The sequence below is a fragment of the Poromitra crassiceps genome (genome assembly GCF_964638095.1).
Source record: "Poromitra crassiceps genome assembly, chromosome: 17".
Lineage (NCBI taxonomy): Eukaryota > Metazoa > Chordata > Actinopteri > Beryciformes > Melamphaidae > Poromitra > Poromitra crassiceps.
The window spans coordinates 31,227,506-31,242,373 of record NC_139635.1 but is presented as its reverse complement, the minus strand read 5'-3'; the positions used below and the strand labels follow the sequence as shown (position 1 = coordinate 31,242,373).

The window sequence follows — 14,868 nt, the reverse complement described above, 5'->3', positions numbered from 1 at the left end:
AGGAATTTGTCTTCTGTATGCAGCGTAGCGGTCAGATCAATATACAGAGAGAAGAAGTAGGAAAGCTAGCTAAAGACAATCACAACGTTGCAAGTGCAATCAAATCAAGTAAATATATATACAATATGTACATGAGTGGAGAAGTGTTAAAAATAAGTTATGTGGTATGTTAGTATACAGGCTTGCTGCTACATCTAAAGTTAATAAAAATACATCATCTGGAATATCATTTAAGGTTGGAGATTTTATTAATGAAATCTGTGGAATCTTTGATATAAGATGGTAAGGTCTGTGCCAAAGGTTTAATGTAAAAATCTACAAATTCTCACAAGGGTGACAGCAAAGAGTCAGTCTGAGCCACAATAGGACGACCTGGAGGATGAATTAATGATTTGTGTGTCTTGGGTAGGGAATAAAACAAAGGTCGAATGGTGGTCTGATCATGATGTCTAGGCTATAATAACCTGTGTTGCTTTTCTGTTCTTCATTTTACCTGATGAAGGTCTAAGGACCCAAACGTCATAATACAGTTGATTGCAAGTAGAGGACAGTGTGCGGGAGTCCTCTTCTCTGATTGATGATGGACATGGGCTAATGGACTAGCTGTCTCGTGAGAGACGGGTTGCCAATGGCATGCGTTGCCTGAAGGGCTCTGCACTCTGAATGCTTGGCTCCATGCGTTCAGCATTGCACCCTGATCACATCAGCTGATTCCTCTATGCAAGCCGCCTGTGTCCATTGGATTAATCTCCTCTCACAAATCTTCTTGAAACCTTGAAATACGATCCAATTGAATTAAGATTTTTTTTTCTCCTGGCCACGTTGTTGTGGGACTTCTCAAGAAGGGATCATGATCTCTGGAACCTCTGCTCTAAGTGGAAATGAGTCACTCTCAAATGCTCTGATTCTAATAGCCCCGGCCCTCGGCTTTTATTTTTAGATCAATTGAACTTGGATGCCCCCTGCACCCCCCCCCTTTTCCATGCATTCCCGTGCCAGTTATGACCCATGTGAATTGAAAATTATCCCCCTAGTTCAACTATGACCAAATTTGGCTGAACAGTGAATACTATCGCCCCCTAGGGAAGCCAGCATTGTTACATCAGGGAAAGGCGGCTCTCAGTAAGGAGCGTCTCTTGAGCTGTGCAGAGGCAGAGGGAGGTTCTCCTCCTCTCTGTCCCGTCCCAACAGGCTGCAGGCTGCTGATTGCATAAATCACCTCAGCCGTATCAGGACAATGCAGAACATCCTAATTTGGTTACATTTAGCAAACAGGATAGATAGCAGTGAGCTGAGCTCCCATATTGATTTTCTTAGACGAGAACCGTTTGGAACCACACTCTGTAAGCTCTTTTTCAGGCACCACACACTTTGCAGTAACTGTGTCACTGATATCGATCACTGTGTTTCATATTCTTGGCTCTAATGATCAACTGTTCAAAGCTGAGGACAAGACTCTCTTCATGACATCAATTCTGACCACAGTTACCTGCCTACTGTAACTCATATTTTCTATTAATCTGCATTTCCCCCCCCTTTTTCCCCCAGATAAGGATACCATTAGTAAAATACGGGATCTGCGTATGAAAGCAGAGGACTATGAGGTGGTTAAAGTTATTGGGAGGGGAGCATTTGGAGAGGTGCAATTGGTAAGATTACCCTTATGTCTTGGTTTATTTTGTCTTGAATAACTATCTGTGCAAGTATTCGTGATACTGGTAGCGGTGATGGTATTACTAGTAATTGCTATTTGTAGCATTATTTGTATTACAACACTATTAAATAAAAAATGTGTTCCCGTTTGTTCATGCCTAACTAGATTCTCACCCCTTTCCCAGGTAAGACACAAAGCCACGAGGAAGGTGTACGCCATGAAGCTGCTGAGCAAGTTTGAGATGATCAAGAGGTCGGACTCTGCTTTCTTCTGGGAGGAGAGGGACATCATGGCTTTTGCTAACAGCGGCTGGGTAGTGCAGGTATGATCATAGTTGAGATCTTTAAAGTGTCCCACTGCAGTATGAGCAGGTCTCACATGTGTGCTGTGAACCACAGTAATAGTCCTGACAGTCATTGGAGCGGTTTGGCAAAAAAAGAAAAAAAAAAAAAAAAAAAAAATATATATATATAGCATATATAAGCTTTTGTTTACGTCTGAATGGTATTTTTAAAAGCTAATCAGATTACTTCTCTTTTCCCTCCTGCAGCTGTTTTTCGCATTCCAGGATGACCGCTACCTCTACATGGTGATGGAATACATGCCCGGAGGGGACTTGGTTAACTTAATGAGCAACTATGACGTCCCAGAGAAGTGGGCCCGCTTTTACACAGCCGAGGTGGTGCTGGCACTGGACGGGATCCACTCCATGGGCTTCATCCACAGGTACAAGCTAAGCTACGTCCTCCTCTGCCTTCTCTCCATCTCCTTGGCTGTTTGTGGACTTTGGGATTCGGCTGCAGTCGTGCACAGATGTGATTGGACTCCTATTTGTTTATAATGGGAGATTACAGTTGTCCTCTTCTAATCCCTAAGTGAGGCAGCTCTTACTTCTGCCTCTTGCGTACGGGTGGTGCTTTTAGCTAGCATTGACGTGACTGTAGTGAGACAGCTATTTGAAGGTTGAGTTTCCTTGTGAGATGTTTAGACTTGATGTGTGTCACTGTCTGTTGTCTCCTCAGGGACGTGAAGCCTGATAACATGTTGCTAGACAAAGCAGGCCACTTGAAGCTGGCAGACTTTGGGACCTGTATGAAAATGAACAAGGTATCACATTCGGCCTCCGGTGTCTCTCCACACATAATGGATGTTCTCGCACCACATAGATCATACTGTGCCTATTTAAAGGATCAAAAACTCCAGTGGTTTTGCTGATGTGTGAAACATATCGAAGGCTGTATTTCACCCATGACCCATTTTTCTCAAGGAATGAGTTATGACAGTATTGACCCCCCCCCCCCCTCCCCTTCAGGATGGTATGGTACGATGTGACACAGCAGTGGGAACTCCAGACTACATTTCGCCCGAGGTACTAAAATCCCAAGGAGGAGACGGATATTATGGCAGAGAGTGTGACTGGTGGTCGGTGGGAGTCTTCCTGTACGAAATGCTTGTTGGTGAGTTTTATGATTTACGGTGTTGCTGCAACTGCTAACAAAGGGTTAGGTCCATTTTGCCATATCTATAAAAAAAAAATACTGAGTTTATCGTCACATAAATCATGCTCATAACAAAAACCTTGTATCAAGAATGCCCTTTTATAATATGCCGACATGCTTTTCAGATTGTGCACCTTTTGAATTGTACACATTCAATCATAAAGAATAATGTTGCTTCAAAATGGTACCTATACAGTTCTGTGTCATAGCAGCCATTCGACCTCTGCAGTGGGCATTCCAGCTCTCTTGTATACTTGTGTTTATGTTGAGTGCGTACGTTTCCCTGGGTTTGTCTACAATTGTTGTCTTATGGGCAGTTACTGTGGACATTGCAATAACTCATGGCTTGTGTTTGTCTTGCGTTGCGTACAGGCGACACTCCTTTCTATGCCGACTCGCTGGTGGGCACGTACAGCAAAATCATGAACCACAAGAACGCCCTGACCTTCCCCGACGACAGCGACATCTCCAAGGATGCCAAGAATCTCATCTGTGCTTTCCTGACTGACAGGTTAGATAGTGGCAGAAAGAGCACTGGGTCATGAAGTGGGTGCTTATCTCAAGAGCCTCTCCTTGTTCGGGCACTGATTTTTGTCTGGCCCGGATGTGTCTCTGTGGAGGCAATCGTGGTAGAAATATGATTTGAGAAATACCATATAGGGAATATGCCACTCCACATTGAGATATTTGTGAAAGAACCAGCTAGTATTATCAAAGACATACACTAGGGCTGTGCAATAATATCGATATTATATCGATAATCATGCTATGAGACTAGATATCCTCTTAGATTTTGGATGTCGTAATACTGTATCATGATATGGCAGAAGTGTTGTCTTTTCCTGGTTTTAAAGGCTGCTGCATTACAGTAAAGTGACATAATTGTCTGAACTTACCAGACTGTTGTAGCTGTTCTATTATTTGCCTTTACCTACTTAGTCATTATATCCACATTAGTAATGATCATTTATTAAAAAAATCTAATTGTGTAAATATTTTGTGAAAGCACCAATAGTCATCCCTACCATATTATCGCAACATCGTTATCGAGGTATTTGATCAAAAATATTGTGCTATTTGATTTTGTCCACATCGCCCAGCCTTACCATACACAGAGAACTTCTGATATTATTTATGACCAAACTATATAGCCTTCATACTTACTTCATACTTCATACTTACTTCATCTTAATCCCACACAGGGAGGTTCGACTTGGCCGGAATGGTGTAGATGAGATCAAGAGGCATCCGTTCTTCAAGAATGACCAGTGGGCTTGGGAGAACATCAGAGAAAGTAAGAACATCTTTGCTGTTTTTTGCTGCTTTTTGTCTTTTCTTTGCTGCTTCTTTACCTTTGAAACGCCTCCCTTTCCACTTTGCAGAGTTTGCTTCACTGGTGCTGCAAATGGCCAAACATCATGTTTTCCCTTTGACCTGCTACAGACAGTTGCAGGAAACTCTTGAAAAAGAGCCATTCATTCAATATCCTTTACACGACTAAACGTGATTCCCGCTAAGGGTAATAATTGGCTGCAGCCAAGCGCATTTGAGGCCAAGAATGCGGGAAGTAGCCCACTGCAAATGTGAATGTGCTGGGGTTAACACTGGAGCAGAGTGAGATTAGAAGTCCAAGGGTAAATCCAGTGGCGGTAGTCAGTCCCTTAGTGGGTTTATATTAAATACTTGACTAGGCTGCAGTCAGCACTTTGCTGTTGGCCACCTCTGCCGTTCCACTAACTACCCAGCTTCGCTAGCTGGCAGCTTTCCCTGGTTTTAAAAGGGGTTTCTAAAGAGATCCGTGATCCAGAAAGCTCTGTGTAACCCTTGCAGATTGCAGAGCAACTGACTGAAACATTTTCACTGAGTTTATTTGTATTTGTGTGGATGCAACAGACCTTTACAGTCTATGCAGGGAGAATGTATCGTACATGTGCTTCTTGCAGTCTCATTGTTGACAGAGGAAAATATCAGTAATGGCAAGTGATTTAGCAATAAAGCTTTTGCCATCCTTTACTCCTGCAACTAATGATTATTGTGTCATTTATAATAAATGACACAATTCAGCAGATTCATAAATTATGAATCTGCCGAAGACATATCAATGAATTTCAATGACTGATTTATAATAAAGAAGTTTGCAGTGAAGTTTAACAGAGTTTCATCTGGAATATGTTAACTGCATTTCAGCATACTGCTTTGGTCCAGACCTAAATAATATAGTATATTAAGGCTATCAGTAGCTACATTTATTTCCATTATCTTTTTTTCGAGCGTCTGGGGTTGGAGATTTTTCAAAACAAAATGACACATCTGTTAGGAATATGCAAAACATACAAATCTACATAAGAATAGATGGCACTTGGCGAATCGTTGCAGCCCCACAATTCTTGTATCTTGTCTTCATTAATCTTTTACCTGCTTGTGTCATGTTTAGCGGCTGCCCCGGTAGTGCCTGAGCTGAGCAGTGACATTGACACCAGCAACTTTGATGACATTGAGGAGGATCGGGGAGAGGAAGAGACCTTTCCCATACCAAAGGCCTTTGTGGGCAACCAGCTCCCCTTTGTAGGCTTCACCTACTACAGCAATCACCAGTAAGTGTGTCTGCCCATTGTCAACACACTGTGTTCAGTATTCACTTACAGCCACTTTCAGAAACATTCAAAGACAAATTTGCCCTTCAAAACCGGCGATTAATTTGAGGTACCGGTACATACAATTCAGAGACTACAATAAGGATGTGAAGATGCCAAGTCCACAAGAGATAAACTCAGAGGTAAAAGTCATGATGGAGGTATATACAGTAGGCCTAATAGTAAGTGTACCAAAGTAATCTCCAGGTTCTATGAAAGACTCATGGAATGTAAAGGTAATACATCATTTTATGTGAAATAAAGGGGGGGGGTCACGTATTGTGCTGCAGGAATCGCAGTGTTTATGTTAATTACAAATTTGTAAATTGTATTTTCTTAATGTAGACATATCAGAAAGCAATTCTCCAATCCATGAAAAAAACCTTCAACGAATTATTCAGGCGATAGGGTTAGAGAACGTGGGCTTGCGACGTGCCAAAAAGTGAGTGCCTGTTTGCACATCGCCCAAAAGTCGGCTGCCAAATAGTGGCCGCGGTAATGTTAAAGGCCGGAAAAGACAAATTTACAAGTGGCGTTTTCAATTTATTTCATCCCACAAAAGTTACCTCTCGAATATATAACCTAAATGCAGCACTATCATCATCGTGTTGCATTTTCACGATTCAAACAGGCAGACCGAGAGGAAAAGAAACCATTCAACTTTTACTTGTTTACTCACCAATTTAGCTCTCTTCCAATTAATCCAGTCACCTAACTACGTCCATTCATTAAATTAAATAGCACGGGAACATGAATAGTTTTTAAAAGTGCCATTTAACAACCGACGTAATCCCAAAGCCATCAACCCGCCCACTCGCTCGCTCTGGACATTACGCTGTCGTTTTCAAAGATGAGCCGCTTTGCAAGAGACACAGACATAGTAGTAGGGGGATTGGGTGGTTAAAGCTGCATTCAGCGATGTATTTGTGTTAAAATAAGTGTTAAATGGCTCTATATTCTGACGGCAATCACTGAAATAGAGTGTACGGTCAGTAACTTGGAACTCCCAACAGCTGTTAGTCTCTCTCCTGTAGCCCTGCATGCAGGGCAGAGGTATCTCCGCAAACCGTAACTTGTAGAGACTCACAGGTTGGATTGGCATTGGATTTGGGGTGAAAAAAATACATACTCCTATTCATGCATCGCGATCTGACCTTCCGTTTCCCAGAAAATGTAAAAAACATTTCTCTGATTGGATAGTGGGAGCTGGGCAACCTCCCACTATCCAATCAGAGAAATGTTTACATTTTCTGGGAAACAGAAGGTTAGATCGCAATTCTTATAATCAGTGTTGAGCCACTGCCATATACCATGTCAATCTAAAGGTTAACCACAATGAACATAATGTAGGAAAATGGCAGATTTCTTTACAGAGCGCCATATATGTATAGCCTTATATATATATATATATATATCAGTCAATCAATATTTCAAAACAGATGAATTAATATTCAAATGCATAAGTATTTTGTAAGCAAAGATGACTCCTAACTTCATTAGCAACCCATAATGTGCATTATTTCCATGTCAATTTGTCAAAGTAAACATCCGTATTGTTTTTTTAATCGTGGACATTTCGTTTTGAAACAAAACTCTTCCAATAGGCCTCTATACTAACACTTCCCTCTCTAAACGTGTTCTGTTACATTTGAGATGTGGTGGAACTTGTTATTTTGAGGAGTTTGTATTTTGTATTGTTGTGTTTAGACACCTATGATAAAGCATGTCTCTGTCTCCAGGCTGAAGCGCTGCTCCTCCACAAAGACCAGTGACAAACGCAGCAGCTCCACCAAGGAGGACAAGAGCCATGTGAGTAGAAAGTCTCCAATTTAAAAAGAAAACAAAAGGCGTACACATTTAGAACATGCACCACTTTTCTACACTAATCAAATCTTGTGAATGTAATTGAACATGGGTATCTGTGTTTTCAGAAGGCTAATGTGTTTGTTTTATTTCCAGCTGGAGAACCTGCAGAAACGGATCTACCAGCTGGAGGAGCAGCTCCACAGTGAGATGCAGCTGAAAGATGAGATGGAGCAGAAATGCAGGTCAGCTACTTACTCAGTCCAAATAAAGACATGGTGCAATATGGCATGCAGACATTTACCTGACCTTTTTTAAATTCAACTTGAACTTGTTATTGTAAGATATGATCGGTTTATGAAAGTATGTTTCCCCCCCCCCAACTCTGTTCTTCCCAGGACCTCAAGCACCAAGATTGAAAAGATCATGAAAGAATTGGATGAAGAGGTTACATCTTTTCCCCCCCTCTGTGCTTCCATTTGATTAACAAATTAGCTGCTTCTGCTTCGATTATACCTGGCTGCATAGAATGCAAGCAAAATGAATTGAATTGATTGGCATTTCAAAGCATTGGCTGGATTTAGAGGTCAAGTTTTCTCCTGTCACATCATGGCTGATGCATTGCTATATGCTACAGGCAAACATGAGGAAGAGTGTCGAGGCCAGCATGTCTCTGCTGGAGAAGGACAAGATGATGCTGCAGCACAGATCCACGGAGTACCAAAGAAAAGCTGACCAGGAGGCAGAGAAGAGACGCAATCTCGAGAATGAGGGTGAGTTCTTGTACGCTGGTGCCGACATGTGATTCAAACACTTTGCAATTAAAGTAAGTTATAATTGGAGAGTGATTGGGTCGTTTTTAGCATGCTAACTCCCCCCTTCTCCCCCCCTTGGTAGCCTGGCATGACCTTCCATGACCTTCCATCTTGCTCACTGCTAACTACAGTTCTGGCTGATTGTTAAACCATGTATATGCCCTCACTGACGTACACATTGATTTGCAATAGAGACGGCACTAAGTGGATTGATGAGCATTAAGTGGTTAAGCTCTGATGAGGTTGGACATGTTGTGCACAGACATTTGCATACGATACCGAAAAACAACATACGGAATTTTACATTTTGGGTGGAATTCTTAGGATGTTTGGCTGCGAGAAGAGGAGCTAAAACGAGGCTCTATCTAATACATTTCCCGTCTGATTATTTCTAGTGTCAACGTTGAAGGAGCAGCTTGAGGACATGAGGAAGCTCAACCAAAACTCTCAGGCCTCAAACGACAAGATTGTCCAGCTGCAGAATCAGGTATGCCTTGCAGAGACACACGCACACACACACACACACACATGCGCGCGCTGAATTCGGCTTAATAGAGAAATGAGTGTTTTGCCACACTTAGAATATCTGTTGGATTGTGGGGTTGAGTTTTGTAATTGAGTTCTCTCTTATTGCATCATTGTGTGTGTGTGTGTGTGTGTGTGTGTGTTCTGTGTGTGTGTTCTGTGTGTATTCATAGTGCACGCATGTGTTGTATTGTATTGTGCTTAGAAGACACCGGAGTGCAGAATGAAAGAAAGAAAACCACCTCCAAATGAGGTCAACCTGTCACATTCTTGAAGCGACGTATAACTTTGGTCGAGCACTTTCACATCTTGGCTAACAGAATACATCTATGAGTCAATGAATAGTAAACCTCTGGCATCAGCTGCTTAAGGAATTCATAATCACTAGTCAGCTTTTTCCCCGCAGGCGCCATTATTGCTAAATGCAAACAGGAAACATTACTTGCATTTTACTCGTAACACTACAGTGCTTCCTCCACGCTGTCCGTTTACTTGGGTAGCATCAGGAGGAGGGATTATTCACTGCTTCTATTGACATTTCATTTAGCAAGCCCAGTAACTGAGCCTACGTTTCAGCTCTTCATTGACTGTGCAGCACAGGCGATCCACCACTTAAAAGAACACAGATGTGCTGTGTCATATAGAGCTGTGCATCTTCACTGATCTCACGATTCGATACGATTCGATTATACAAGTCTACGATTCGATTCGATTCGATTATACGATGCATCTTAAATCGATGCATCACTTTTTCCGCAATACATGATTTATTTTTTCTCACTTTCTTTTTTCTCACTGTGTGGCTACTTTTAAAATAAAAGTCCATTTGGAATTGCATTGTATTATGATCCATAATTAAAATAAACAACTGCATGTACTTACATTCTATTTGATTTGATTATTAAAAAAAATAAAAAATAAAAATAAATAAATAATCGATTTTTGATATTTGTTAATCGATTCAGAATCGTCCTATTAAGCATCGCGATGCATCTCTGAATCGATTATTTTCGGCAGCTCTAGTGTCATAGGTGCAATGAATTATGGTCATTGTTGTCCACTAACAAGCTTTCGGTGCTTGGCAGCATTAATCCTTGATTATTTTGAAAACTACATCGGCAAAAACCACCGGCTTCATGCAACACCGCATCCTAAATGAATCCAAATAAAAAAATTACTTGGAGGTGGCTAATTGATAATGAACTCAAAAAGTGGTATGCTTAAAAAAAAACATTTTTAGATATATTTCCAAGGTAAAAAGAAAAGAAGAAGAGGGTTTTGTTATCCATGATAACATCATAAACTCGTGCTTATGTGAATGTGACTTTTCATTCCCACTATGGTTTTGATGCCATTGCATTTGCCTATTTTAGTAAATAATTGTTGCCTAATAGGAAAGAATAGAAGCACATGGATATTATTCTGCATCATTCTTACTATCAGACTTGAATCAGGTAGGGGTAGGATTAAATAAGTGTTTTGTTATATCTACAGTATTTGCATTTTTTTATGCCTCCGCCGGCGATAGCCAGGCGGAGGCATTATGGATCCGGGTTGTCCGTCCGTACGTCCGTCCGTACGATGTTTGTTAACGCGATATCTGAAGAATGCCTGGACGGAATTTCATCAAATTTGCCTCAAACATCGACTTAGACTCAAGGATGATCCGATTAGATTTTGGTGGTCAAAGGTCAAAGGTCAAGGTCACTGTGACCTCTCGAACGCCATTTTCAAGCTTGTTAATGCGATATCTGAGGAACGCCTGGACGGAATTTCATCAAATTTGCCTCAAACATCAACTCAGACTCAAGGATGATCTGATTAGATTTTGGTGGTCAAAGGTCAAAGGTCAAGGTCACTGTGACCTCTCGAACGCCATTTTCAAGCTTGTTAACGCGATATCTGAGGAACGCCTGGACGGAATTTCATCAAATTTGCCTCAAACATCGACTTAGACTCAAGGATGATCTGATTAGATTTTGGTGGTCAAAGGTCAAGGTCACTGTGACCTCTCGAACGCCATTTTCAAGCTTGTTAACGCGATATCTCAGGAATGCCTTGACGGAATTTAATCAAACTTGTCTCAAACATCGACTTGGACTCAAGGATGAACTGATTAGATTTTGGTGGTCAAAGGTCAAAGGTCAAGGTGAGCTCTCCAACGCCATTTTCAAGCTTGTTAACGCGATATCTCAGGAATGCCTTGACGGAATTTAATCAAACTTGTCTCAAACATCGACTTGGACTCAAGGATGAACTGATTACATTTTGGTGGTCAAAGTTCAAGGTCACTGTGACCTCTCACACACCCAATTTCCAAGCTCTGTAACGCAACATCACAGGAGCGCCTTGACGGAATCTCTTCCAATTTGCCTCAAATGGCGATTTGGACTCCAGAATGAACTAATGGCGGAGGCATAAGTCCGCGTTGCGGTCGTTCTAGTTTTTTTTTTTTTCACTTTGTTACATGTTTGAAATAAAGATGATCAATCACTCAATCAATTGTGTATTGATAAATAGAAATATAACAACAGACGTTGTTCAGTGCTGTCGTGGCACGCCAGGAAAACGCATTGAATGTCATTTTTGATTGTCATTTTCAATTGACAGCTGGCGGAGGCCAACGACCTGCTGCGCTCGGAGTCGGACACGGCGGCGCGGCTGAGGAAGAGCCACACGGAGACGGCCAAGGCCATGAGCCAACTGGAGGGTCTGAACCGCGAGCTGCAGGAGAAGAGCCGCGCGGCGGACGGAGAGAAGGCCCAGCTGGAGAAGGAGCTCCTGCTGATCCAGAGCGCGCTGGACTCGGAGAGGAGGAACTACAGCCAGGGCTCCGAGGAGATCAGAGAGCTGCAAGGTATGTCATGGTGACACCGACGTGCAGGGGTTGTGCAAGGACCAGTGTTGTAGTCAAGTCACTATATCGAGTCTGATTCGATTTTGAGTCCCCATTAACCCGAGTCTTGAGTCCAGTGTTACTGAACATGAGCGTCAATCCACATGTAGGTGCAACACACGTGTCTGCCATTGGACAAAATTGAATAAAGTCATGATATGAATACAGCTATCAATATCTTAGTTATTCTAAATTATTATGGCCTATTACAAAAAACAAAACAAAAAATAAGAAAAAAAAGTCATCAATTAACAAGTCCGAGTCTCCAACTTCCGAATCCTTGAGTCCAAGTCTGAGTCATCAGTGCTCAAGTCCAAGTCGAGTCTCGAGTCCTAAAAATGAGTCCAGGACTCAAACTCAGACTCGACTACAACACTGGCAAGGACACACTTGACCCAAGTTTCTGAACAATTGCTGCTGAAATCCGTGATGGCCAAATCACTTTGCACAGAAAAGTGATTCAGTCAAAAAAAGGGGGGATTTTTGGAAGGGATGCAGCCCATAAACAGCCATAAACTCACAACCCACAAGGAGGATTTTAAATGTGTGGTTCCGATTCTTGCATCAAGACTAGTAATCTCACTCTGTTTTAAGCAACCGTGAAACAGCTGCAGAAATTCCACCCCCAGTAATATCAGCCATTTATCACTTACCCACTGATCTGAGACGTGCCCAGGCACTGACAACGCCCAGAGCAGGCAAATCAGCCTCTGATTAATCTGTCAGGCAACTATCTTTTATTGGGATCAAGCCTTTGAAAGTCATCACAGGAGATGCTTCTGCATTGAAGTCATTTTGTAGAAATCAAATTCATCTCGTGTGTTAATGAAACCGTTTTCTTGTGCACATTGCAAACTATGAATTCTGTGCATAGCCGTAGCAAAATCGGGTGTGCGATAAAGATACCAGCTTGATATGTCAAACACTGTGATAGTGAATGCTTGTCTTTGTCTCGTTCTCAGCGAGGATGGCAGGGCTACATGATGACAACAACAACTTGAAGCTCAGCCTGTCCAAAGTGGAGGCGGAACGCAAACAGGCCCACGAGAGGAGCAACAACCTGGAGAAGGTATAGAGTCTATATGAGCAGACATCTTTATTCACCAAGTACAAAGCAGCACCTCGCATAACGGGCAAGGAAGGACAGGTGGACAGGCAGGCATAAGTATGAGATGTGTAACTATTGATGAGGTTCTTGTGTGTTTGCTTAGGGGAATTACGGCACTCACAGGCACCTAATAATTGTTCGTAGGATTGCAGTGATTCAGAAATCTACTGCCAGATGCGTTGACAGTTAAGAATTTGAGGTAGCGGTGCTTGTGTGGCACTCGTGGTGGGGGAAACTGATTCCATTAACTAACTCTTCCGCGCCGTCCGATGGCAGTGAATCAATTGTAAACTGGTTCATTTGATTCACTTGCTGTTGTCTCCATTCAACTGTCTCATGCTCACTGACCGACATACAGAATTGATTCATCAAGTGAACCGCCGGCGCTAACCCACTAAAGGAAGGAATGACTCACATTTGTTCCGTGTCCTTAGACCAAAAGGTGGCACTGCTTATGCACCGGAATCAATGGTTTATTCAGTCCCGTACAGAAATTGCGCTAACTCATACACTGGCAACAGAACCATTGACCCAGTCACTCTGTAGTGTTTGTTTGACTCAGTGGCAGTCCGTACTAGCAACTGAACTGCTAAATGAAGTGAATGAGTTGTACAGTTGTGCTTTGCCATACATTCAGGGGGTGTCTCATCATATGCTGCGTTCAATTGGGCTCGTGTTTACCGTGAATACGACATAAATCCACTTGAACGGCGCCCTCATGTGGTATTCACGACTTGGTATGTGGATTCTTTCTGAAAGCTTCGTGCTCACGACTTGTGACGTGCCTGTGACGTTTCACAACATGGCAGACGCATTGGACAATTAAATATATTGTCATTTTAGCTGTATAGAGCTTTTTATAGTCCTTTTATAATATGTCTGAGGAACATGTTGATATTCTCAACAGTCTCATCTTGTTTTCCTCTGTCATTATGCCTTTGCATTTCCTGCATTAACCTCACTAGCTAGTGGTTGCTACATTGTTAGCCTTAGTGGCTTCTAGTCAAGAGCAGTGGAACTACAGACACTGAACCGATTTTAGTTCATATTGCATGGTAGAATGTTCAAGTTTAGGTTGGGACTGGGAGTAATGATTTTAACCGAACAATACTACCTTAAACATCCAATAGTTTAGGGTCAGCCTTTGTAACATAAGTGGCAATTTGGTAATAGATGGTTGTCAAGTTGCTGATGCAGAATGTCAATAATGTTGCCAGTTTAATTATATAGTTGGATTGTAACATTATCACCTATGCTCTCTATATAATTGCATAAACAATGGCATATCCAGTGTCTTTTGAAGATTCTGTTTTCTTTGTGGGGCATAATTTTGGTTTTGTGACCCAGGTTTGCACCCGGCCTGTTCCAGGATCAGTTCCAGCAGCTGTTGATGTGTTAAGAATGTCTCTTATTTTGGCTATTTCTAATCAGATACATTGACAATTGTGCTGTAATTAGCAGCCCTAATTATTATTCTTATGGGTCAAATTAGGACATTCTTCCTAACTGTGGAGGCCATTTTCAAGCATTAGGCAGGGCATTTGAATAAATGTCAACACTGTAGACGCACTTGTTGATTGTTGATTGTTCCCCTCACCACAGGAGAAGAATAACTTGGAGATAGACCTGAACTACAAGCTGAAGACACTGCAGCAGCGTCTGGAGCAGGAGCAGATGGAGCACCGGGTGACGCGGGCACAGCTGACCGACAAATATGAGTCCATCGAGGAGGCAAAGTCAGCTGCCATGCATGGTATGCCAGGGCCATGTCAGAGCACGCCCAACTCTGCCCTCTCTCTCATACACTCTTTCTTTCACCTCGCAGACTCTGCCCTCTCTCATACACTCTTCTTTCTTTTACCTCGCAGCCCACTCTGTCGTTCTATTTCTTTCAGTCTCTTCATTGTTAGTGCCTCTCCATCCCTCTTTGATCTG

The 14,868-nt window shown here is 42.2% G+C and overlaps 1 protein-coding gene across 2 annotated transcripts in view; it reads left to right on the top strand.

Annotated features, from left to right (window-relative positions):
• Positions 1 to 14,868, top strand: part of rock1 (Rho-associated, coiled-coil containing protein kinase 1) — a 51,626-nt gene that overhangs the window by 23,055 nt on the left and 13,703 nt on the right. For both annotated transcript variants that reach the window (XM_083653546.1, XM_083653545.1), the window contains exons 3-18: positions 1,549 to 1,649; positions 1,839 to 1,976; positions 2,205 to 2,380; positions 2,677 to 2,761; positions 2,967 to 3,111; positions 3,526 to 3,664; positions 4,356 to 4,447; positions 5,588 to 5,747; positions 7,526 to 7,595; positions 7,746 to 7,834; positions 7,988 to 8,036; positions 8,227 to 8,362; positions 8,800 to 8,891; positions 11,540 to 11,786; positions 12,788 to 12,894; positions 14,536 to 14,686. In XM_083653546.1, the coding sequence (XP_083509672.1) occupies positions 1,549 to 1,649; positions 1,839 to 1,976; positions 2,205 to 2,380; positions 2,677 to 2,761; positions 2,967 to 3,111; positions 3,526 to 3,664; positions 4,356 to 4,447; positions 5,588 to 5,747; positions 7,526 to 7,595; positions 7,746 to 7,834; positions 7,988 to 8,036; positions 8,227 to 8,362; positions 8,800 to 8,891; positions 11,540 to 11,786; positions 12,788 to 12,894; positions 14,536 to 14,686 (1,977 nt within the window). The remainder of the gene's footprint in view (positions 1 to 1,548; positions 1,650 to 1,838; positions 1,977 to 2,204; positions 2,381 to 2,676; positions 2,762 to 2,966; positions 3,112 to 3,525; positions 3,665 to 4,355; positions 4,448 to 5,587; positions 5,748 to 7,525; positions 7,596 to 7,745; positions 7,835 to 7,987; positions 8,037 to 8,226; positions 8,363 to 8,799; positions 8,892 to 11,539; positions 11,787 to 12,787; positions 12,895 to 14,535; positions 14,687 to 14,868) is intronic.